Genomic DNA, 25,261 nt, shown 5'->3' with positions numbered 1-25,261 from the left:
GTCCTTGGCCCTCTCCTCTTCTCTCTGTCCACAAACTCGCTCGGATCTGTCATTAGCCCGCATGGTTTTTCATACCACTGCTACACTGACGACACCCAACTAATTTGGTATTTCCCCGCTCAGAGACCCAGGTCGTCGCACGCATCTCTGCTTGTCTAGCAGACATCTCTCAGTGGATGTCTGCTCACCACCTCAAGCTCAACCTTGACAAGACTGAACTGCTTTTTCTTCCGGGAAAAGATTGTCTCACTCTTGACCTAACAATCAACATCGGCCCCTCTGTTGTTTCCCCGACTCAGACTGCAAGGAATCTGGGTGTGATCCTAGATAACAAACTGTCCTTCACTGCAAACATCGCTGCTGCAACCCGCTGCTGCAGATACACGCTTTACAACATCAGGAGGATACATCCCCTCCTGACCCAGAAAGCGACGCAGCTTCTGGTCCAGGCTCTCGTCATCTCACGCCTAGACTACTGCAACTCCCTCCTGGCTGGTCTACCTGCATGTGCCATCCGACCTCTGCAGCTCATCCAGAATGCAGCGGCTCGTCTGGTCTTCAACCTTCCTAAATGTTCCCACACCATGCCGCTCCTCTGCTCCCTTCACTGGCTTCCAGTAACTGCTAGACTCCACTTCAAGACAATGGTACTTGCGTACCATGCTGTGAATGGATCTGGCCCTTCCTACATCCAGGAGATGGTTAAACTGTACACCCCAGCACGTGCACTCCACTCTGCATCAGCCAAACAGCCCGCTGCAACTGCACTGCGAGGGGGACCCAAGTTCCCATCAGCAAAAACACGTGGGTTTGCTATCCTGGCTCCAAAATGGTGGAATGAGAATCAGGACAGCAGAAAGCTTACACATCTTCCGGCGCAGACTGAAAACTAATCTCTTTCGACTCCACTTCGAGCAATACATTTAATAACAAAGCACTTATATACTAACTAAGCACTTACATACTAACTAAGCACTTATATACTAACAAAGGACTGGCTTATCTAAAACCAGTTTGAGTAGCACTTGAAATGTTTTAGCTCTATGAAACCTGATGTACTTATATGATTCTGTTTTCTTCAAGTTTGTATCTTCTTGGTCGAATGCACTTATTGTAAGTCGCTTTGGATAAAATCGCCAGCTAAATGCAATGTAATGTATAACGTAAATAACATAGAACAGAATTATGTAATATGGTAACAAAAAAAGCCATTGCGCGTTAAGTTACGCTACATTACGTTATGTAGCGTTATATTACGTATTAAGTGATGGCTGATTACAAAGCTGCCTGGGAGAGACAGAGGAAGTGGGCGGAGCCTGACAGCTGGGCAACAGGTGCCAAGTAATCAAGAAAGGATGAAGGGAGCACTTCCAGGTCCCCTGCAGAATATGTCATACAGAACAGCAGAGCAGCTTAGACAGAACATGTGTCATGAGGTCATAGGAAAGTCAGAGTATGTAGTAGGTCATAAAAACTCATCATAATCATAATATAGTAGTCAAAAAGTAATTGAAAAGAATGTCAAAAATGTAATCGTAAAGTATTTCTAAAAATATATTTTTTAAAGTCATAGTCAAAAATATGGAAATAAAATCTTAGTATAGTATTTCAAAATATATTGAAAAGTAGTTATATATCAAAAATTGTCATTAAAGCGTTAAGAAGCTGTCTGTATGTTTTCATTCACAGTGTTTTGTCCCAGCAACAAAAGGAGGATTGGAAAATAACACCATCGAGCACCCCCTCATTTCAAACTAGGAATGTAATCTGATGTTCAGAAAGGCCAAATCAAAGCCAGTATAAAGAAAAGAAAATGACAAGGGTGGCCAATAACTCAAAAGTGAGTATTGAAATGGAATAGCATTTAAAAAAACTCAAATATATTCTTTAGTTTTATTTGTCAAATATAAAAATGCTCATAAATCACAAAATATAATTATAAAAACAATTGAAGGCAATGGGTCTTACTTAAAAAATAAAGTACAATTAGATAACATTATTTAAAATATTTGTGCAGCAAAAATGTATGCTAACAGAATACTTTATAAAAAAAACCAGGATGGTTACAAAACAGAAAATATATATTCTGTTTTCTGGACGTGATTCTTCTGGTCGGGTCGAGACGCGGGGGATTACGCCTTTTCTGTAAAGTTTGATGCAACAACACATTTGATTAAGCTGCATCTTTTTCACAGTTGTTTATTTACATATTTAAAACCTCTTACTTGTTTGCTCCTGTGTGAAAGTCATGTAGGAGTACACCAGACTGCCTGCGATGCTGGGGAAACAAAGAGAAACACACGTCAGACAGAAACAGCAGCCAGCGCCATGACAGCACTGTTTCAGTCCTGGGTGTCGTACCTGATGTTCAAACCTAGGAAGTTAGTCCAGCTGAATATGTAGTCTCCTCCGAACACCATCCCAAGGTACGTCACAAGGATATTCTGCAGGAGTCAGAGAGAGAGTCGTTACACACATCTGTATTTCTGGGTATGGAGGGAGGGTGGGGGGCAGGTGAAAGACCTACCTTAATACAGCCCACGATGGAGGTGGTGAGTGCTGAGTTGTACTGCGTGCACAGCATGATGGAGTACATTAAAATGAAGCTGTGAGACACATAGAGGAGTTAGACAAGAGCTGCATTGTGGGATATACTCTATTAAAGGCTACAACAATTATGTTAGAAACTTATTGAGTGATATATTGACATGACGAAAAGTAAGGAATATTGACCAGGATTCTTTTTAATAACCGGTGGGTAAAAGGCCCAAACTTGGGTATGGTTATTGTAATGCCCCTCCTACAGCACTGGGGAAACATAGTATTCAGTGGTGTGAAATACAAATGTCATCAGAATACTAATAGTCTAATATCTGATGAAAAAAAGTCATTAAAAAGTAATTGTATGTTATTATATAAATCGTGTCTTGGTATAGTATGTCGTAAAACAGTTATATTAAGTTTGTCATAAAAAAAGTTGTTACAAGCCATAGTATAGTAAGCCAAAACATAATAGGACACAAAAAAGTAAAGATAATTCATTTCTTTTTATCAATACAAAGCTGTTATTTCCTGATATTTTTCGGAATACCATAATATTACTTTTTTTCTAATATTTTCAATAAAGTATACCATGTTGTTTTTCTAATATTTTTTAAACATAGGACTTGTGTTTCTCTTTAAATGATATAAGGCAACATATAGTACTGATTCACCGAACTCTAGCTTGCTCTGAATTACTTTAAGCAAAGTACCTTTCAAGTAATGCACATTTTTCTGAAAACTAAGTTGTCTTTTTTCTTATTTTCAATATATTATAGCGTGGTGCAGGGAGGACGTATTTACCCAGAAGTAAGCTGCTGGTTATCTCGACAAAAATGCAATGGGATTTCTCCATAGGATTTTGGAAAATAGCTCGAAATAAGGTCTGTGGAAAACGAACCTGTTTGATACGTACACTCTTCAAAAAACACCAGTGGGCTCACTGCTGATGTATTTAATGTCGTAGAACAAAACGTGATCCCTCTCTTAAATTTGTGTCAACCACAGACCTTATTTCCAGCAATTTTCAAAGATCCTATAAAGAAATCCCATTGACTGAGACGAGGGAACCCGTAGTGGTAAAATGCTAACTCACTTCCGGGTTTTAGAACTTGTCACTGCACCACTCTATACTATATATAGTTTTAATGAATATTCTTGAAATGGAATACTATTACTTTTCAGTTTTTTGAAAGTCATTAAAAATGCAATCTATAGTACTTCATAGCATAGAGTGTAATACAAAAAGGCATAAAAGGTCATAGTAAATATGTCGTAAAAGGTCAATCCAAAGGACGTCATAAAAAAGTAAGAGTAAAGTATTTAAAAACAAGTTAAACAGTTACAAAAACTCATACTATTGGATGTCACAAACAGTTATAAAAAGTCAAAGTCAAGAGTCAATTTTATTATTGTTTTGTTTTTGTGGATTTATTTTTATTTATATATTTTTAATTAAAGAAATTCTAATATTTTTTCCCCATTCAAATTCCACTGGCAGAGTATGTTCTTATCAATTGATTTGCCCTTTGAAAGGCGGTACTTTAATTATTATGCTACTATACCATATTATCCGTAGAATAAAATGGTCTTAAAATAAAAACAACATTGTTATGTCAATTATTCGTTTTCGACAATATATCGTCCGACAAAAGTAGTTATTTGACAAGCCTAATGAATAAACAAATGTTTACCCCATGACACAGGAGAGCACAAACTGCATCACAAACAGCTGATCAGACCATCCATCAAACTCCAAGCCCTGCACACAAACACACAGAGAAGACATCCGCTTTAGTTGTCCCAAACTAAACTAAACATTTATAAACATGAATTTATTTGCGATACAAAAAGCAATCCTTACCACTTGCAGGTCCCCTGAGAAGTAAGCGTATGCCGCAGTGGGGAATATCATGATTAAAGCGTTGTAGTACAGAAGCCCATATTTGCCGAGCTCCTATGGGAACAGCAGAACAATCCTTCACAAACAATGCAGCAAACAAACATTGCACACCGTCAGGGGGCGTACAACTAGGAGCTCCTCACCTTGGCATCAAGTTTCTGCTTCGTATACACCCCACCGGCCGCTGTCAGAGCATTGTTCAGCATTATGCACATGTATCCTTCAAGGTCGAAAGCTAAATCGGCGCTACAAAAACATGTGAGAATAAGACACTGTGAATCGGATAATACCAGTGTTTTTTGTACTGGTATGTATGGTGGCCGACTCGTGAAAATGCGTTACAACGGCCTGAAAACACACATTAGGAGGAACACGCTGCACATTCAAAAACAATGTAAATATAAAAACATGCCAAACACATGCAAATGAAGAAAAATGTTCACCAAATTGCAAAACATGCGCAGCATTTACTAAAAACGTTGCATAAACAAAACGCTGCAAGTAAAAAAACTCAGCATGAAGCTGAAAACACAACGCATCGTTTCTGAAAGTGTAGCGCGTTCTATTTCGTATATGGCTTCGCCCTCTAAGGCTATCGCTATTGGGTAATCCCCCTGCGCCCCCGCGCAGCACTGAAACACTTGTAGTCCACGCCCACCCGCAAGGTGGGCCCCACCCTCGGGCCTCCTTCCGGTATAAATAGGAAGGTGGCCCGGCAATCTGCTCCCTCTTTTCTTCAGCAACCGTCAGATTACTGAAGCACAGGAAAGGAATTAGAGTCATGAGCAACAATTGTGTCCGTGATTGTCCCTCATGTAAAACGGGGTACATCATGAGCTATGATCTACACGCGATATGCGAATCCTGTCTGGGGCCAGAGCACGCGTACGCGGCTCTCAACCAGCAGGTCGCGTGTTCGCATTGTGTCCGTCTCCCATCAGCCGACAGGCAGCGAAGAGCGGACGCTCTAGCTGCCGCGGCTGAGGAGGACGACTGGCCAGTCCAGGAGCACAGGGACGACAGCCTGTTTCTGGAGCCGAGTGGTGGGCAGGAGTCGGACGACTCCTACCCCGTTTCCCTCCATGGCTCGCCATGCGGCTCTCCCCTCCCCCCTCTCCCCCGGACGGGGGAGACGGGGTCGGAGCGAGGTACGGGTATGGCGGCCGAGCACGCGGTCCCCTTCTCCGTTGCCACGGCACTGCCGGCGTTGGGGGGCATCATGCTGGAGCTGCCGGAGATCATCGGCAAGGCGGCAGCTTGCAAGGGTCTCCTCGTTCCCCTAGGACGGGAAAAGGTAGCTCTGGATGACATGGCCGGAGTTTTTTCCCGCGTTCAGACGGGCAGGAGTGACCCGATCTGGCCGCGCTTCCCAGCCATTAGGAGGTACCAGGAGGGGGCTGCGGCGAACCCGAGGACCCTGAGGGCTCCGGTGGCCACCTTTGTTCCCTTCACTAAGGTGGAGGGATTCACTGACGAGGGTTTCGCAACCACCCCCGCTCTGGAGCAGAACTTGACAGCGTTCTTTGGGGTTAAGCAGGCCAACTTGGTCGCCGGACGGCGCCCTGTGTTGGCCTCCCCCAAGGATCAGTATGTCGCCCGCCAGGCTGACCGGGCGCACCAGTGTGCGGTTCAGGCGTCTGCGGCGGCGAACAACATCGCGTTGCTGGCAAACTCGGTGGTTACGCTGGTGGAGCGGTCCACCACCGTGGCTCCAGAGGAGGCGGAGAAGATCGGCAAGGCGGCCAGCACGGCGCTCACGCTGTGCGCGTCCGTGGCTGTCTCCCAGGCGAGGATCGAAGCGTGGATGACGCAGATCCAGCGCCACCTCTGGCTGCAACAGGCGGCTGTTACAGAGCCGGCCAGGAAGGTCTTGCTGGACGCTCCGATCAGCTCGGAAGGGCTGTTCGGACCCCAGTTTTTGGCCATGGTAGAGGCCATGAAAGCGGCAGCGGAGCAGGCGGATGATATCCGCCAGCACGTTGGCTGGCTCCAGCCTGCAGCAGCAGCGGCCAACCCGGCCACAGCGGCAGGCAGACAGACAGCCGAGAGGGCAGACTCGCCCGTCGGCGGCGGCAGGGGCACCGTCCCGAGCCTCCGCCCCACAACCAGAAAAGAAAAAAGAAAAGTACTCCCGTTCGTCGTCAGCTCCACGAGAGCCGCCGAGGAAGCAGAGCCGGCCCTGACGGTTTGGGGGGGAGTGTGAAGGAAATAAAAGAAGCTTAATTTCCAACCTTTTGTCGTCAGTTTCAAATGGGTTTCACATATCCCCCACTCTGGGTGAACCAGCTGCCTATGACCTATCGGTTAATAGCCAGCAGGGTTCGTTACAAAAGCCTGCACATTTTAATCTATCGGTTAATAAGTTACAGAGCGCAGTAACTACGCCAGCTGCCTCCAATCTGTTGATTAGTAGGCAGCGGGGTTCGCTGCGGGGGCCTGATGGTTATAACTTTTCGGTTATTAAACCACAGACCTCGCGGCATTCCTCTGTCCGAGATCTGCCACATACACAAGGTCACAATAAGCCCATGAGCGCCGTGGTAACGCCTCATGTGGATATTACTGCACACACCTCTACTCATCCTCTGAGCGTGTACGCGCCTCACGATGAGAGTCGGAGTGAAACGCAGCGTGTGGAGGCCCCCTCACAGCCCTTTCGCTCTAGGCCCACCTTGGGTTGCCTCACGGGCAGCGGCGGCGAGGGCTCTGGCGTGGCTCGTCGTCATGACAACCACAACACATCTCGAGCATGTGCGCCTGCTCTCAGAGTGTTTCTCGGAGTGGCAGCGCGTGTGTCTGATGGACAGATGGATGAGCAGGCTGATCAGCAGAGGGTACACCCTGCAGTTCGCCTCCCCCCCCCCACAGTTCAACGGGATAAAGGAGACACGCCTGTCATCCCGGGAACAGTGTCGGGCGCTCCAAGCAGAGCTACGGGAACTCCTGTTGAAAGAGGCTATTTCCAGGGTTCCCCGAGGGGAAGAAAATCAGGGATATTACTCCCGCTACTTCCTTATCCCAAAAAAGACGGGGGGAATGAGACCCATCCTCGACCTGTCAGCGTTCAACGAGGCAATAATGAAAAGGCCGTTTCACATGCTGACGGTCAAAAGGGTGCTAGAGTGTGTTCACCAGGGAGACTGGTTCACCTCTATAGACCTAAAGGATGCATACTTCCACGTACCCATCATCCCACAACAAAGGAAATTCCTGCGGTTTTCATTCCAGGGAATATCGTACCAGTACAACCGTCTGCCGTTCGGTTATTCCCTGGCTCCTCGCACCTTTTCGAAGTGTGTAGAGACGGCATTGCAGCCGCTACACAGAGGAGGGATGAGAGTACTATTTTACCTGGACGACCTGCTGCTGATGGCTCGCTCCAGGGAGGAAGTGGCTTTACAGACGGTACAGCTCATATCGCATCTGTCAAAGCTGGGTTTCATGATAAACTGGAAAAAGAGCTGTCCTCTTCCCTCCCAGAGTATTGTTTACCTGGGTGTGGAATTGAACTCAGCCCGCATGAGAGCGCGACTCTCACGGCAGACAGTGGAGACGCTGACAGCTCTCCTTCGACGCGTCACACCCGGCAGCGTGGTGACAGCCCTCTCCGTGATGCGGCTGCTCGGAATGATGGCAGCCGACCACGGGGTGATTCCCCTGGGTCTCCTTCACATGAGAAGACTCCAGAGGTGGTTTATTCGCCTACGCATCGACCCCGTGCGACAGAGGAGGCGCATGGTGGTCATCCCTCTGTCCGTGGGTTCAGACTTAACCTATTGGAAAAGTCCCCACGTCCTGTCAGAGGGTGTGGCCCTGGGCAGAGTTACGTCACACATCTCGGTGTTCACAGACGCATCTCTCTCAGGGTGGGGAGGAACGTGCATGTCGCAGGCAGTGGGGGGACAGTGGCCGGCTCACATATCCTTCCACATAAACGTGCTGGAATTGATCTCCGTACGGAGAGTAATTCAGCATTTTGCCTCGCTGCTGCAGAATCAACATGTATTGATTCGCACAGACAACAGAGCCGCGGCAGCCTACATCAATCGCCAGGGCGGGGTACGCTCAGCGTAGCTTCTGAACACAGCCAGACGGCTGTTGATCTGGGCGCGCGCGCACCTACTCTCCATCAGAGCACTGTATGTGCGCGGCGAGTTGAACAAAGGGGCAGACCTCATGTCCAGAGGAGGCCCTCGCCAGGAGGACTGGAGCCTACACCCCGAGCTGATCGCCCAGGTTTGGAGCCGGTTCGGGAGGGCGGAGGCGGATCTGTTCGCCGCACGCGGGTACGCGCAATGCGCCCTCTGGTTCTCCCTGTCAGCACGGGACCTTCCCCCCCTAGGGGTGGACGCGTTCGCACATCGTCCATGGCCCAGGGGACTGCTGTACGCCTTCCCCCCAGTCCCGCTGATTCCCCGGTTTCTGGACCGAGTGCAGGAGGAGGGGCTGTCAGTGATCCTGATTGCCCCGGAGCGCACGGGCGCTTCCTGGTTTCCATGCCTACAGCGTACGCTGTCAGGCAGACCGTGGGAAATTCCGTGGCGCGGGGACGCTCTCTCGCAGGTGGAGGGAGCGATTTACAGTCACCCAGTGATAGGCCAGCGCCTATGGGCATGGCCCCTGAACGGGAACACTTAGAGAGGTTGGGTCTCTCTCAAGATGTTGTACGCACCATTCAGGGCGCCAGGGCCGCGTCTACCAGAGCGACCTACACAGCCAAGTGGGCAGCGTTCCAGCGCTGGTGTGTAGAAAGAAGCCTGGACCCCACTACGTGCCCCCTGCCTCACGTGCTGTCATTCCTCCAGCTGTTGTTGGACAGGAATTTGGCTTTCAGCACAATCAAGGTATATGCAGCTGCCATATCATCTTGTCACGTGGGTTTCGGAGCCGGGACGTTGTTCAGTCACCCCCTGATGAAACGCTTTCTGCAAGGGGTACGAAGACTCAGACCGGTGTCACGCGCACTGGCGCCTCAGTGGGATCTGGCTTTGGTGTTACGAGCACTAAGCAAAGCCCCATTTGAACCGTTAGAGCAGGTTCCCCTTAAAATGTTATCAGCCAAAGTAGTACTGCTTTTGGCTCTAACATCAGCAAAAAGGGTGAGTGATCTATCCGCTCTCTCGGTGGCCCCGTCATGCCTCCGGATCCAAGGAGATGGCAGTTCAACTGTGCTACGGCCTAACCCAGCCTTTATGCCAAAGGTCATCACAAGCACTTTTAGGTCAAGAGTGATCACCCTGGATGGGTTTTTCCGCCTCCTCATAAATCGGAGGAAGAAGCCACATCTCATCTCCTTTGCCCGGTGCGCGCGCTGTCCTGCTATGTGGCGCGCACGGCGGCCTGGCGCCGTTCTCAGCGCCTGTTCGTGCACTATAGAGAGCGCTCGACCGGGCAACCTCTGTCTGCACAACGGCTGTCACACTGGCTGTGTGAGGCTGTGTCACAGGCATATGTCTCCTCTGGGGTGGAGCCCCCGGAGAACATCAAGGCGCACTCCACCAGAGGAATTTCCTCCTCCACGGCTTTGCACGGAGGAATGTCAGTGGAAGATATTTGCACCGCTGCATCTTGGTCTTCCCCCTGTTCATTTATTCATTTTTATTTGAGGGATGTCAACCATTCCTCTCTGACACACCCTGTACTGGGTGTCCTGTCGGGGTGAGTGATGTCAGGGAGCCGGCTGTGCGCCTCTCTCTCTCCTGCCTTTTGGCACGCGGAGAGCGGCCCATTTCCCCTGAGGGATGTTCCTTTTTCCTCTAACACACTTTGTACGGAGTGCCTGGTCAGAGTGAGTGACGTCAGGGATCCAGCTGTGCGCTCTCCTGCCTGTCTGCACGCAGAGAGCTGCTGTTCCCCCACTACGATCGCAGGACGAGGTGGGACTTTCGTCTCTACTTTCTCACAGCGGCCGGTATGTATTGTTCCCAGCCTTCACCCCGTCGGGAAGATAGGCATGTTTGCTATGTTCCAGGTACGGTGATGAGCCATTACCCATGGCACATCAGGCAGGGGGGTGTTATTGAGCAGGTATGTCTGTGCTTCTAGTGCCGGGCGGACCCAGTGGGGCGCAGACTACATCATGCTTCGCCCTTAACCCAATAGCGATAGCCTTAGAGGGCGAAGCCATATACGAAATAGAACTGAGGTTACCTACTGTAACCCCAGCTTCTATGAGTAAATGGCGCAGCCCTCTAAGTGCGGGGCCCCACTGGCTCTACGAATAGCTGAAGAAAAGTTATGTTGTATGGGAGCAGATTGCCGGGCCACCTTCCTATTTATACCGGAAGGAGGCCCGAGGGTGGGGCCCACCTTGCGGGTGGGCGTGGACTACAAGTGTTTCAGTGCTGCGCGGGGGCGCAGGGGGATTACCCAATAGCGATAGCCTTAGAGGGCTGCGCCATTTACTCATAGAAGCTGGGGTTACAGTAGGTAACCTCAGTTTCTCCTAATGGACGTGTTTTGGGCCGTTGTTGCGTGTAGACACCTTTTGGCCACCGTATATTGTGGATATCTTACCTTGCAGCAATAAAAGCCCCGAATATCATGGTAAACACTGTAATCTTGATTGACGAAGAGAACGTTTTCCTGCCAGGAGAGGAAACCATTTTTTAAAATTATTTATTGGCGGGTGAAAGAACAATCTTGTAAAAATATGAATGAGGAAACTTACTTCAGCAGGAGTCCCTCAAACACCATGGTAAGGAAAATACTGAACCTCCTTAAAACTGTAAACATGGGTAGACTAGGAAAAGGGGAAAATGTGGTTTAATTTGCGATTTCCTATTAAGGAAAAGATGTTTCATATCATTCATATTTTAAATAAAAGCTCTAACTTGAGTCGTTGTGTCCCAAACAGCCCTGATATCTGATTCCCGACATACAGTAGAGGCAGTGGAAACATCTGGAAGGACAAAAGAAATGTTGAAAGCAGAAGATCGTATTCTTGTGTATCACAGAGAATTAATTCACTGTCTCACCTTGCAAGGTATACTCAGATCCGTATCTGGAAAGGAGATAATGCCAAACGCCTTCCCGATCCTCAGAACTACGACTGTAGCCAACATCTGTAGATATATGGAAGCACCCACACACAGTCAGGGTTTGTTCAGGAGGACAGGAAGTGTCTGTGACCAGAATAAAGACACACTTACTTGGCCGAGTCCGACACATGTTGACGATGGAAATCTGTCGAACACGTACAAAACACGTACAAAATGGTATGATTTAGGAAAAAAAGTTAATGATGCAACTGTTTTAGGCACAAAAAACAAATGAAAGACTTTTAGATTTAGCGTTTTGCATTCTATACTAGAATTGCATTGTTGCATTTGAAAATAAAGTAATAACAGTGATTGAAAATGAATTAGATAAATAACTGTACTAAAATACCATGTTAATAGAGGTACTTGTATTTGAATACTTAACATAAAAGCGATTTGGTGTTCACTTCAAAAAGGCGTGACCGACCTGTTATGAAATACAACAGTTTTTTTTTTTTACAGTAAATGGCAAAACCTAGTTTACCAGTAACAGCATTCGTACATAATAGTCATAAAGTCATTCAACTGAGTCTGACTATGCCTCAGTGGTAAAAGCAGACCAAGACCCGGTGAGTGAGTGGACAGGGAAAGCGACTGCTTATGAATTCAACTTTTTTCTTTAGGATAAGAACAAATGTACATACTTTGCTTCATAACATTTCCAATGCAGGAGTATCACATTAATAGAGTATGTTTACATTGTAAATTGCATACTATTACACAAATAATATGTTTAACACATTTTTCCTATAATGTTTAGAGATATCTGAAGATGATATAGTTGACATTCTGAAGATTTTTCTCTGAAGAGTGTACATAGTTTGAAGTGAAGGGGGGTCGGGGGACATGTTGCTTCAGTATTTATGTAGGTATACAGTAACTTAGTAGGCCTACATATTAAAAACTTAAAAAACAGTTTTGATGTTTAGCCTTCCTTAACATTGAATGAATGTATGTTCCAATGAATACTTCTATTCTAAATATTGTACTTGGCGTTCCACTGCAGGTCTTGTAACATTAATGTTATAAGACAGATGTGTAAGGAAGACTTTTTCCTGAGTCCAGAATCTCCCCTGCTGTCACTGCGCATAAAGTGTCCGATACGCAGCTTCCGCTAGGGTAACTTGAACTATGCCCCTTTACCTGTAGCTGGTGAGGACGCTTTTGTTGACAATAACTATGATGAATGAGCTGACTCCGTAAAACCCCGCAGCTAGCAGCCTCAGATACACCGAGTAGCTGTCACCGGAAGTGGCTGTGTTTGTTGCGGAGAATGGTCGTGCAGGTGACGGCTTTCTGTCTCCGAGCTCATGTCGTCGTCTGTGCGGCTCAGCCATTGTTTATGTAATGAACACTGTGGACGTTTCTAACGGAAGCCCACGAGTTCTACTGCGCATGCGTACAACTATCTGAAAGACGATATCGGTGAAGACGGAAACGGAGAGGGAATCATCTTGACTCAACGTCATACTTTGAACATTCAGGGGGATAAAAAAAACACAGACTTTATACTTTTTTTATTTACAGTCTATAGTTAAAACGCTAGATAGAACATTGTTTTTTCAGTACGTACATATTATCATATTTTGGTGAGGACATTTTACCTAAAGAACACGATTTCTTATTAAAATTCTGCCGTCCTAATTTCTCCAACAATACATTTTAGCCAAATGTTACAGTCATTGCAATTATCAATATATTTAAACAAACATATCTTGTAACACTATTACATGAAAAACCTGTAATAAATAAATTAAACAAAATTACTAATTCATGCAAAATGTCTAATATCAAGTTGTCTGGGCTCTCGTTTGCTATTTAAAAAAAAATCGGAATTCATAATTCTATTCAACAAACTTATTATTATTTTTTTTTTTTAACTATTTCATCCATATTTTACCACATTTCCTTAAGACTGTCCAAAATTCATTGTTAAAAAAATATTGTTCAACTAAAGTAAAATAAAACATTGGAGTATTTAACACTGTTTTAGGTTAACTACTTTAAAACACGCCTGAAGTTACTTTTGGAGAGTAATTTCTCGAAATACATGTAATTCCTGCTTTTAAAAATTGCACTTTACATATAAAAAACAGTTAATGGAGTACTTTTATTGAGTTTGTTGTTTAAAATGTTCTTACTCGGGACAGCCTCAATTTTTATGTTGCACATTATCACCGGTGCCTGTTTCAAAGCGGCGACTTTGGTTTAAAAATCTCACTATTATTGACAAAACATCATTTTATGTAACTGTACGCGAAGAATGGTTACATTTACAGGTAACACGACTAAACGTTATGGTCATTCTGGAGGCAATAGTGTGTGGTGCTGGTGAATTTAACCAATCCATTTTTATACATTAACATTATAAGCATCTTCTTGGTACAAATTAAAAGATACATCAACATTAAAGCCATGGAACGAAGGAGGATGTATTAGTAAAATGCCTCAGTTTTAGTTAGTTGTACCGAAAATAACTAGAAGCTTAAATAACACTATGATGGTTGCCGCTTCAAGCAATGACGAGAGTCCAAAGCACGTTTTTTTTACACCTTTAAAATCACAGTAATGATTTTAAACAACCCAAACAGCCATTGGCAGAATACATGTAACACCTCTAAAGCGATTTATTAGAACAGGGATGTTTGCAGAGAAAGTTTCACTGTCATGTGGCTCAAACAGAAAGAAAGAAAGGCTCCAGCTGTCTGTATCAGTGCATCGCCAGCAAGTGTTTGCAGAGCACAGCATGTAAAGCTTTTTCTCCTTTTTAATAACCCCCACCCAATGTTAAATACACCCGCTTCACTCAGATATAAACACTCGGTGGATATGCTGACACAGGGGGCTAAAGCTCCGTTAGCCTATATTACATTCTGTAGCTCCAGATTGTTCCAAAAATGACATTTGTTTCAGACAAATGATGCATTGGTGCTGGTTAAATAAAAATAAATAAAAATAAAACATTTACAGAAGAGGAGAAACAATCTTTAGAGAACTGGTGCCGGTAAAACCAAGTGCTTCAAAAGACATTCGAGAGGCTCTAAGAGCAAAGATGTCCACAGTCTATGTTTCTCACTCGGGCACCGTGTCCACATAGCGCTTTTGCCTGGAAATATATTGTTTCTTTCACAACTAAAACCGACTGGATAATTCTAACTCTCACACTTTGGCCGAATGAGCTTCAGCTGTAGAGCGAGAAGGACGATTTGTATAATGAGAAAAAAGTACAGCACTCGTAGATGTTGTACATATTAAAGTACAATACTCAGCCATTGGCAGCAACAGTTAAGGCCGACCTGCCAAGCTGCTCCAACAAGTCCACTTTTTGGTTCAGTTAGGGGCCCTATTAAGCTCTTTATTTTCTCATCCTGCCTGTGCTGCAGCACCTCTTTTCACCCTCTGTCTGAAACCAGAGCCCAGTCTGCTCTGATTGGTTAACTGACCGGCTCTGTTGTGATTGGTCAACCACCTAAAATGTGTCCCGCCCCTTAGCCTATCACGTACAAAGTGTCGGAGCACTAGCCAATAGAAGCACGACTGTTACGTAATGATGGCACTAAGTTACAGTCCAATGGTATACATTACAGGAAAGGGAAAACCACCAAAAGCATAATCGGTAAATATTATAAAATACAACTGAAATGACTGTTAAAAAAAAGGTGGAGAACTCAGAAAAAAGTGCTATGTGGACTCAGGCCTTTAAATCTTTACCATCACTTCTCAAAAGACAGTATGAACTACCTCAGGTGAGAGGAGTACTTCAATTCTAAGTAACCAGCTGTCAAATTCACTCATTCATTCTTTGCACACACACACTCACAGCCACACACATATCCTTAACAACAAAAATACAATATTTGCTAAGTGGTCCAGAAGTAACATTAGCAGTCTGTATGACCTACGAGGACCAACCTAAAAAAATATACACATTGGGCCGTGGGACACCCTGAAAACACAGGTAGTACATCTGGATCAGGGGGAACAAAGCATCACTAACCACTGGTCCACCAAATAATGGCAAGCTATCAAAAAAATGGAATAGAGGCATTTACCTTCACTTCACAACAAGCAGAAAAATACCAAGCTTTTAAAGTCACTACCTGGTTACCCATCCAGAATTTTTGCCTTGCAAAAAAGTGGATGGGTATTCAGAATCAGAGCGATGACACTTTAAATGCAGTTTAAGCCATACTCCAATAGTATGGTAGTAGATATCTAGAACACGTTTCCTATGTAGTGTAGTGCTACCACATCAGTGTGTATTACTGGGAGGAAAACATTCCAGTACAAAGTCTTTTCTAAGATCACCCCGTAATACTGAGCTGAAGTCATGAGGGGCATAAAAAGCACAAACGCTTCCGAAGGGAAGGGGGGGGGGGAAGATACACACACTTCAATCTAAATCGCAAAAATGCATTAATTTAAGCAGCACAAAAAAATATCAATGAAGTATGTATCATCTCTGAAAAGAAAAAAATAAAGAACGAAAACATCCCTGCTTTCATGTTCCTAAATACAAAACTTCAGTGTAACAAGAGGTCCTTTTCCCGCCTTTTTTTGTCTTTTGTTCTCCTTTAAAACAGGTAATTTAGAGTCCTCTGGTGGTGCGAGTGGTATGGGATGTCTCTTTTAAGTCATTTAAAATCTTTTTTTTTCTCTGTTTTTTTTATATATTTGAAGATGTGGTAAGCATGCAAGCCTCGTAGAGGAGGGGCCCGGAGGGATTGATGGGCTGCTGGTGGAAGAGGGGGGGCCTTCAGGCCAGAGCGGGGAAGGCCTCAGGGTCGTCCACGTTGGGGACGGACACTCCGCCAGCCTGGGGAGAAAAGAGACATTAGGAGAGCTGTAATCAGTCCATTAAATACACATTCTTTTATAGTATTTTTTTTTTTTTAAAACATTCAGCAACTTCAATGTTTAGGTAAACTTGCTGTGTTTGTTCAACTCTGTGTGCAGAAAGGTTATTATTAAAGTTGTTATAGGTCACATTTAGCTTTAACTTAAAAGGTCCCCTATTATACTGTTTTTCATCAATATATCAGATATATACAAAGCATGTCTCTGAAGTGTTTGGCTCCAAATTCCAAACAGATCATTGCAGCATCCCATAATCCCCTCTGTTTCAAAAGTGCTGAGAGATATTTGGTTAAAAAGAACACAATGGTGCTCTAGGAGATTCAGGTGATAAGTTGTGGGGGGGGGGTCACCTTGGTTGCTGATTGGCTAATGGTTACATAAGCCAAAAAATCGTTATGACATCATAAAGTGGCCAAAATCTGATCAGCTCATTTTCAGACAGCAGTGCATGTGGGCCATCTAAGCTAATTTACAGATGGCCCTGAGCCCATTAGAGATTGCCATGAAAAATGCGCGCGGACGAAATGGCACGAAGGGTTTGGGGGGCCTCCCCCTAGAAAATTTAGATTTTTGCAGGTCTTGGATGCTATCTGGTGCATTCTCTCGACTGAATTATAAGATGAACCACCACAATATTATATTGTACAATTTCAATATTATTCTTCATTTCACTTGTTTGTGTGTTCTTGTTTGTGTTTACCCGCTTGCATGCCCTGCATAGCTATAAGAAATACTTAAGTTGTTGGTCAAGACACTTTCCATCTGATGAAGGCAAATGCCTTTCCCGGATGTAAAAAAGTAGAAAACATTACATTCAGTTGTAACTGCCAAAACAAACATTATTTACACTATTATGGCCCGTGTTAAAAATGTTTGTAATGTTATCTGCTGTAAGTTGGTCGAACAAATGCCCCCTCATCCGGAAGCTGACCGAGCAGACCCGAGCAGCAGTCGAGAGGAGCCGAGCGCATCCGCGAGGCACACAAAATGGCGACGTCAGAGTTCCCGTTAGCCGGCAAATCTAAATCTCTTCGGTCAAAATAATTTTCCTTTAGTGCAATACCGCTTCAGTTGCGCCACTTATGTTACAGACAAGAAGAATATGTGACAGACAAGAATAGTCAATTCTAATGTCTAACACGTAATGTGGAGAAAGAGATGTCCTGTATGGGTTGATTGTGCGTTGATCTGTTGGTAATGCCTCGGGGTTCCGGTGGGCATGTAAACAAATGCATAATGCTGCGCTATACTTTGTGGCCTCACCCAGTTGCATAGCGACACTTATTGTTTAGGTGTCTTTTAATAAGCAGGTACTAGTCATATCATTAGCTAGAACTAGCTGGATCTGATCGATATGGACATAAACGCGAGTGAAGTCTAATCTGACGGGAGAGAGAGATCAGCTGCTGCTGACGAGTCGACACGCAGCTCTGCATGATCACATGCAGCGGTGAGCGGACAAAACACACACTTCAGGTTAGAATATCACACGTAGCTATTTTAATTACCTCTCAAACTACCTAAACTAGTTATAGATATGTTTAGTTTTACTATCGGGTCACTCATTACTGGACCCGCGAGCTGCATGATACTGGAATAATTGATTGCCCGATCGGGCAACCAGCAGGTCATTGCCCGAGCTAAATACTCGATGGCCCCGGGCCATCGGGCAGTCCTTAATATCGAGCCCTGGACAGGTTTTTATATAAATGGATCAGGACAAAAAGAGAGAATCTTTTTTCCTGAAAGTTTCAGAGTCTCTTTACACAGAGTGTAATGGTGATGTAGAAGAGACATGAAAAAGTGGATTTTGCATAATAGGTCCCCTTTAACATTACGAAGTAAAGGTTGATTGCCCAATGTAATGGCTATACAAATATGACACCGTCTGTGTTTAAGTTTGTTCCCCATCGGCCTAGCTTTCACTGCTTTCAGCATCAACATCAGTCTGCCATCAGAGAAGAATTTGCTAAGATGCAACTCAACAAAATCGCTTACAAATCAAAACATTCTCTTATATTAGCTATGCCCAGGTAGCAGAACAACCGCAGTAATGGTACAGTTGAAACTAAATGGCAAAAAAGCCCAAAATGACTGAGGAAGAAAGGTGAATTCGGAGAATGAAAAAAAAGCCATGCCTACTTATTAATAAAACAGGGTGTTTTACTCTGACTTTATCGTAGCGCTGAGATCAGGGCTTCTCGTTCTTTGGGATTCTTACTTGTTTCTTGTTTTTGAACAATATTGCTAACAAGGTTTTTTTTTTTTAGTTAAATGAGAAAGTAACACTCTACATTAAATAATAAATATTAAATGAGGATGCATTTGTGGCAGCTTTTGGTTATTTTTACTTTTTATAAACTGTAATTCTTACGTCTAAGCACTATCACCACCCAGTTCCCCCTGAGCGCTGACAGCAGATCAGCCTGTTCACGGCTCTGTTATTTCAGCCTCAGTGTTTCCAAGTCACTGCTCCACGCTCACTATCTAAATCCGCTGTGGGACAGCAGCTGTTATTGTTACCTTTTCAGGACGTCCTCCTCCGCGTGCCGGCCTGCCGCCACCACCGCCACCCCCTCCAGCTCCACCTCCACTACCCCCGCCTCCACTTCCACTACTCCCGCCTCCACTACCTCCACCTCCACCTCCTCCTCCTCCACCTCCACCTCCTCCTCCCCCACGGCCTCCCCTGCCTCCACGAGCCCCCCCACGCCCGCGGCCGGGGCGGCCCAGGTCTCCAAAGTTGATCTCCAGCTGGGATGTGATGTCGTTGGCGGGCTTGCGGAAGTGGTGGTCACTGGACTCGTCGAGGGGGCCCTGCGGCTGGAGTCACATGACGCACAGGTTAGAAATTACAGCCATCAGTACACGCGAGGAATGACATTAGTTTGTGTTCTCTGGCTTCAGTCAAAAGTCGAAGTCAACTTTATAGTCTATCTTCTGTGTGTGTGAGATTCAGACAGGGACATCGAAATGCTGTTTCTCACAATCCTGAGAAATATAAGTTAAAGTATCTAAAAATACCTACATAATCAAAACAGACACATATTTACAAATTCCCACATTAAGAGGCATCAATAAAAAAAAAATATATAAAAAAGGCACAACAGTCAATATACAAAAAAACAGTCACTTACACTATAAACGGATGAAGAGGAATATATTACAGTAAAACTATGTACACTAGTGTCCATAGCAGCGTAGTTAAAGTACGCACCAACACTATATTTAGATTCTTGATTCATCTGGAGCCACCTTAATTAAAATTAGAGCTGCACAATTATTTTTTTACATTTTACCGGAATCGCAATAGTGGTGCTGAATGAGTCCTGAAAACCTGAAATTAGGAAGCATTTGACCAATTCCGGTCTAGAACTCAATCTTTTTTTTTTTAAATGTTGAAGTTAAAAGCATCAATCTGGTGCACTTTGAGAGCAACATTAGGAGATCTATGGATACATCTCAACACCCATATGAAACAGAACAGTAAGCAGATTTTCTTTTTCTTTATGGATATTTTACAAATCACTCCCCTTTCAAACTGTATTCTTGTTTATTAATAACAACTTTTTTTTACTTTCATAGACTATTTTATACCAGTTTACTTTATTCTCTTATTTTTTTATAACTATAATGATCATATAAAGATGTGCCTTTACCTCACTGGTTGTAGAAGCTTCTTATATTCGTTAGCATAGCTAGCTAACCAGATTCTAATAACAACAAAGTTATTGACTGTATGATCAGTATGACAGATGAACAGATCGCCACTGGACGTGATGACACGTTAGGCTCGTGTTGTGTTCAAGGACCCTGACCTTGGCCAGGAAAAACAGGCACTTGTTTGTTGAATTTTTTTGCGGTCTAGATTTCTTAAATGTTTTTCTTTTTTGCGTGTGTTTATAAATTACCTTGAGGGCCGTACCAAATGGTCTCGCGGGTCGTATACGGCCCGGAGGCCGAAGGTTCCCCACCCCTGCTCTACGACATCAAATACCAGTAGATACCCCACAGGTGAATGGCCGAAGCTTCTATGCGTCATAAAAACAGCTGTTGCTCAATTATTGTTTTTCCAAAAGGTGCAGCCACACTATTCCATTAGAATATTTGGAGGTGCATTGGACCCCTCAGCTGTCTAACAGGTGGGTTTACACAGAGTGCTACACTGGTGTTTGATGGACTGTGTGGATGGAGGGCAGTGAGAGCTGCAGGCACCTTGGTGAACACAGGGGCGGGCTCCACTTCTGTCTCTGCGGCGTCGATCAAAGCCCCCACAGGCCTCTGGAACACAAAGACAACAAAGGAGCTTCATTAATATCATGGCAGATCAGCTGGAGGGACCGAAAGGCTAACAGTGTCAATACATCTGTGAGCATCTTTATCCATTACAAAAGCTTCTGTATTAGCTGCCTTCAAACACACAATTATACAAAATAAATGGCTCAATTTACAGAAACTAAATCTATAACTACGTTGCTTGTCTATAAATAAGTAGGGCTTTCAAAGCTTGTGATTCATCTGGAAACGTGCTCAAAGGAAAATAAACGCAAAATCTTAAAATCATAAATGTACGAATACAAGTAAATATTAGCATTTTAAAATGTGTGATTATCATGATTATTACACAATCAAATGGTTTAAAAAGGACATCATTTTTCATAACATTTTCAGGTTCATATTTGTACTTTGTGTCTGTACTGAGACTCTTTATTTTTCTCATAGTGCTTAAGTTTCCAATGTAGGCTCATTCTATATCTCCTGTTGTTTGTTTTTTTTACATTCTACACATTTAAAAAACCATTATGGTTCAAATGTAAAAGCACCAGTTACTGCTGACCGGTTTAACGTTTAAAATAAAGTTCAAATGGTAAGTTTACACTCTGAAAAACAACATTTGAGACAGAAGAGACGTTAGAGGTCCCAGTGATGGGTCTGAAACATGAGAGAATGCACTCACATCTTCACTCTTGGACTTGTGCAGCACGTATCCTTTCTTCCACTGGCTGTCGGCCCCCTCGTTGGGCTTCCGGATGTTGAACTCCACCTTGGTGCGCTCCTTGTCCTGCATGGCCTTCCACTCGTCCAGGGTCATCTCTTTTGGGCCTTCGTTCTTCACCTCTTCGACCTCGTTCTCCCTGGAAAGCCAACACACAACAATGTGGGACGTTAGAGCTCAAACCTGACAATCCTCTTAGCTCTATACATGCTCTCTAATCCTGAGGCCAGGGGGTCAGAGACCACGGTGATCCCATTTGCACAAAAGCTTTGTGATGAAAATGCACATGCAGAGATACTGTCTGTGGCACAGAACAACTACTAGAATCAGAAGGAAAACACCTCAGTGCGATGACATAACAGTGCCTTTAAACGGCTGTTTTATGGAGTCGTTAAACAGGGGAGATCCATTAGGTGAACATCAGAAAGGTACTCACTTGTTCTCAGAGCCAGCAGGTGCGCTCTCCTCTCCCTCGGGGGTCGTCTCTGGAGCAGCAGTCGGTTCAGCCTCACTGGGAACACACACAGCCACTTTGTCAATAGTGATATACTGCCTGCAGCTCAGACATGATCTTTTACTAAAGTAGCTCACAAACGCACGTATAGACTCTTTACTCTGAACTACCTGGGGCTGCAAAGAGTTGGAACATTTCCAGGGCAAGTCAAGCTTGGGAATTTTGCACTCTAAAAATTGTTGAAAAAAGGAGTCCGATGTTCCTTTCCATATTGATAATCTGTATTCTGTGTAGGGCTAAACGAGCAATCGATTTTAAATCGAAATCGCAATTTGAAACGATGCGATTATCAAATCACAAAGACTGCGATTTCTTTTTAAACCTTTTATTTTTATTTAAAAACAATTTTTTCTTCTTCTTGTGTGTCAGTCATTCACACCAATCAGAAGTGCTGTGCTCCACATGTACCAGCCATTGTTAACCAATCAGAAGTGGCCCATGATGGAAGGTGATAGACAGATTGATCCAATCACCTGCCAAGTATTTTTGAAAGTGCCTGCCCTTTCCAAATGGCTTCCAATGGAGCTTTCCTAGAGTCAGGTTAGTAATGCTCCATCACATGTTCTACATCTATTACAGGGTGAATCTTAAACTGAAGCTTAACTTTAAAAGCAACCCTACGGAAGATATGGCCGCATTTTACAATAAACATCCGTTGGGTCGCTTAAAAACAAATATCGCAAATCGAATCGCAATATCTGTCAGAAAAATCACAATTGGATTATTTCCCCAAATCGTGCAGCCCTAATTCTACTCTGACGTGTTTAGATGCTTAATGTTCAAAAAGCTCTATAGAGCTGCAGCACCTCTTTTCACCCTCTGTCTGAAACCAGAGCCCAGTCTGCTCTGATTGGTTAGCTGGCCGGCTCTGTTTTGATTGGTCAACCCCTTAGAGATGTCCCGCCCCTTAGCCAATCATGTACAATGTGTTGAATCGCTAGCCAAAAGTAGTGTGAGAATTACGTTGTGATGTCACTATGTTACGGAAGTAAAACATGAACTTATTCATGGGGGTTATTTACAGGTTATATTAGTTCTTATTGCATGTTTTGGTCAAAGCATGCATTAAGTTATATGTTACTTACTTTTATCCAAAGCAACTTGCATACGCTTCAATACTGTAGATATGACCAGTGGTGTAGTGGAGATTTTTTTACTGGGGGGACGCTATTTTAATTAGGTCATCCCAAACAATCCCAAACAATGCCACACAAGTGCGCACGCGCGCAGTGCACTCACAAAACGGGCAGACAGGTCCACAGAAACTACCGGTATGCTTAGTCCTACTTTAGTTACTGTACTGCGAAAAGCAGACGGCGCTGCGCTCAACACACACAGACTAAAAACCATGGACACACTGGCACATAAACAATTTATAGGCCTAAATTACATAAGCTACAGTATTGCAACTAAGCAGACAGCGCTGCTTCTGTCTCTCCACTTTCAAAATCTATTTAAAACCCATAACAAACAAAATTCCCAAAGTGGTCCTGAAATTGACTTCCTAAAAAAATACACACACACACACACACACACACACACACACACACACACACACACACACACACACACACACACACACACACACACACACACACACACACACACACACACACACACACACACACACACACACACACACACACACACACACACACACACACACACACACACACACACACACACACACACACACACACACACACACACACACACACACACTTGAAGACTGATAAATCCAAAACAAACTTTGCAGCCCAGTTTCCCGGCTTTGCAGTCTATCCACGGGTATGCCTCTTGTTTCCTCCGCCACATCTCCTCTGTCCATACCTCTGGGAAAGGTGAGCTTGAGCTAGCCAGGGGAACGTTGCTAGCGCAGCTAACGTTGACGTTAGTGCTAGCATTATCCACGTCTTTAGGCGGCTCTTCTGATGATGTAGTAGTGCTGCACGATTCTTGCTCAAATGTGAATCACCATTTTCCTCCATAAGAATTGAGATCACGATTCTCACACGATTCTCATCGTTTCAATGAAAATATTTATTGCACTCTGTGGCAGCGGGGTGTGGTTTGGGCGCTGGCTGCTGGAGTGAAGGGAGTGGCTCGGCCGGAGGCCACACAGCTGATCGGAATCAGGTAATCAGTGCATGAAGAAAAGCATGTCGTAACCTGGTTCTGGTCTGTTATGCAGTAGGCGGGATCCTGGAAGGTCGCCAAAGGACCTGTGAAGTTTCCCACCCGGGCAACGTTTGAGACCCGCGCATATTATTGTTTGGAGTTAATAAACGCCTGTGTTTCACCAACCTGCTCTTTCCATCCTGATTTGAACCCTGTGTGAGCGGAGAGGCTCACACACTCTTACTCTTAGACGTCACGTGAGTACAATGAATTTAAAACAGACAACATTTGTCTCTCTTGTAACAAAAAACATAACTTTGTCTTTAGTCTGTAGTTGCTGAATACTGAACAAACATTACTATTCAAAATGTGGCACCTGGAGCCAACTATTATGGCTTTAAAACAGACACCATCAACATCAAAGTGCTTGACTTAAATCCAAGTCTCAGTTTCTTGTAGCAAAAAAATAGAACAACTCAAATGAATTGGACAGCCAACTACTGTGGCTTTAAACAAAGTGCTTGACTTAAACTCAAGTCTCTCTGGTAACAAAAAATACAGTAACTAAAATAAAAGATATTGCTGCTGCCTGAGTGCTGAACATAAAAAAAAGAATGTTTGCAGCTTTATAATAACAAAATGTAAACTTTGCAGTAGCACCTGTCCACAGTGGATACCCAACTACTGTACAACAACACCAACCTGTTTGTTACAGGGAGTAATGCACTTAAGTTACTAAACATTTTTTTTCCGGGTTGTCCTTCTTTGCTAAAGCATACTGTATTTTATGGTGACGTTGCAGGTGATATAATAGGTTTGTAGTGTTACCTAACGTCGTTGCGACGATGCGAGAACAATGGTTACAGTGGACGACTTTTTGTAATTCATCATCAGGATCAAATCCAAAAAAGTTCCACACTCTGGATGAATGTGGTCCTTTTTTCGGCACAAGCACAACTTCCCTCTCACTCTCGCCAGAGGAATTTTCATCGGTGTTGTTGTCATTGACCTCGACCTCCTCGTCACTCATTTCTGTGTCACTCATTTCTTTTTTTCCTTGTACTAGTCGCTCTCGTCACTCTTTGCTAATCAGTGCTAATGCTAACGCTTCTGTAAAAATACTGCCGGCTCCTGCCCTCACGTGCTGCAGTCAGTGAGTGTTGCCAGGTATACTTATTAAAAGCCACATTGGGCTTATCTTTCTGTAAAGTTGCTTGGTAGTAAGTAATAATGGTTGTTGCGGTTGTAAGCTTGTAGATAGGTTATTTTCAAATAGCCGACCCAACATATAT

At 44.2% G+C, this 25,261-nt stretch overlaps 1 protein-coding gene across 3 annotated transcripts in view; it reads right to left on the bottom strand.

Moving 5' to 3' along the window:
- Window positions 1-1,881: 1,881 nt before the first annotated feature.
- The window catches only part of serbp1b (SERPINE1 mRNA binding protein 1b), a 35,666-nt gene continuing 12,286 nt past the window's right edge, over window positions 1,882-25,261 (bottom strand). The window contains exons 1-15 of one of the 3 annotated variants that reach the window (XM_079650112.1): window positions 21,299-21,365; window positions 20,557-20,622; window positions 12,628-16,300; window positions 11,596-11,629; window positions 11,422-11,508; window positions 11,278-11,345; window positions 11,115-11,186; window positions 10,961-11,029; window positions 4,588-4,690; window positions 4,406-4,498; window positions 4,236-4,303; window positions 2,528-2,606; window positions 2,362-2,444; window positions 2,226-2,278; window positions 1,882-2,143 (exon numbers count right to left, since the gene is read on the bottom strand). In XM_079650112.1, the coding sequence (XP_079506238.1) occupies window positions 2,133-2,143; window positions 2,226-2,278; window positions 2,362-2,444; window positions 2,528-2,606; window positions 4,236-4,303; window positions 4,406-4,498; window positions 4,588-4,690; window positions 10,961-11,029; window positions 11,115-11,186; window positions 11,278-11,345; window positions 11,422-11,508; window positions 11,596-11,629; window positions 12,628-12,821 (1,014 nt within the window). In that variant the 5' untranslated portion in view covers window positions 12,822-16,300; window positions 20,557-20,622; window positions 21,299-21,365 and the 3' untranslated portion in view covers window positions 1,882-2,132. Of the gene's footprint in view, window positions 2,144-2,225; window positions 2,279-2,361; window positions 2,445-2,527; window positions 2,607-4,235; window positions 4,304-4,405; window positions 4,499-4,587; window positions 4,691-10,960; window positions 11,030-11,114; window positions 11,187-11,277; window positions 11,346-11,421; window positions 11,509-11,595; window positions 11,630-12,627; window positions 16,301-18,864; window positions 19,165-20,556; window positions 20,623-21,298; window positions 21,477-21,773; window positions 21,849-25,261 lie in introns of those variants that run through there. The other 2 variants (XM_079650110.1, XM_079650111.1) reach the window with 2 other exon arrangements.

Source organism: Notothenia rossii (assembly GCF_949606895.1).
Source record: "Notothenia rossii genome assembly, chromosome: 9".
NCBI lineage: Eukaryota > Metazoa > Chordata > Actinopteri > Perciformes > Nototheniidae > Notothenia > Notothenia rossii.
Note: the sequence above shows the minus strand (reverse complement) of the source record. Positions and strands in the feature narration are given on the sequence as shown.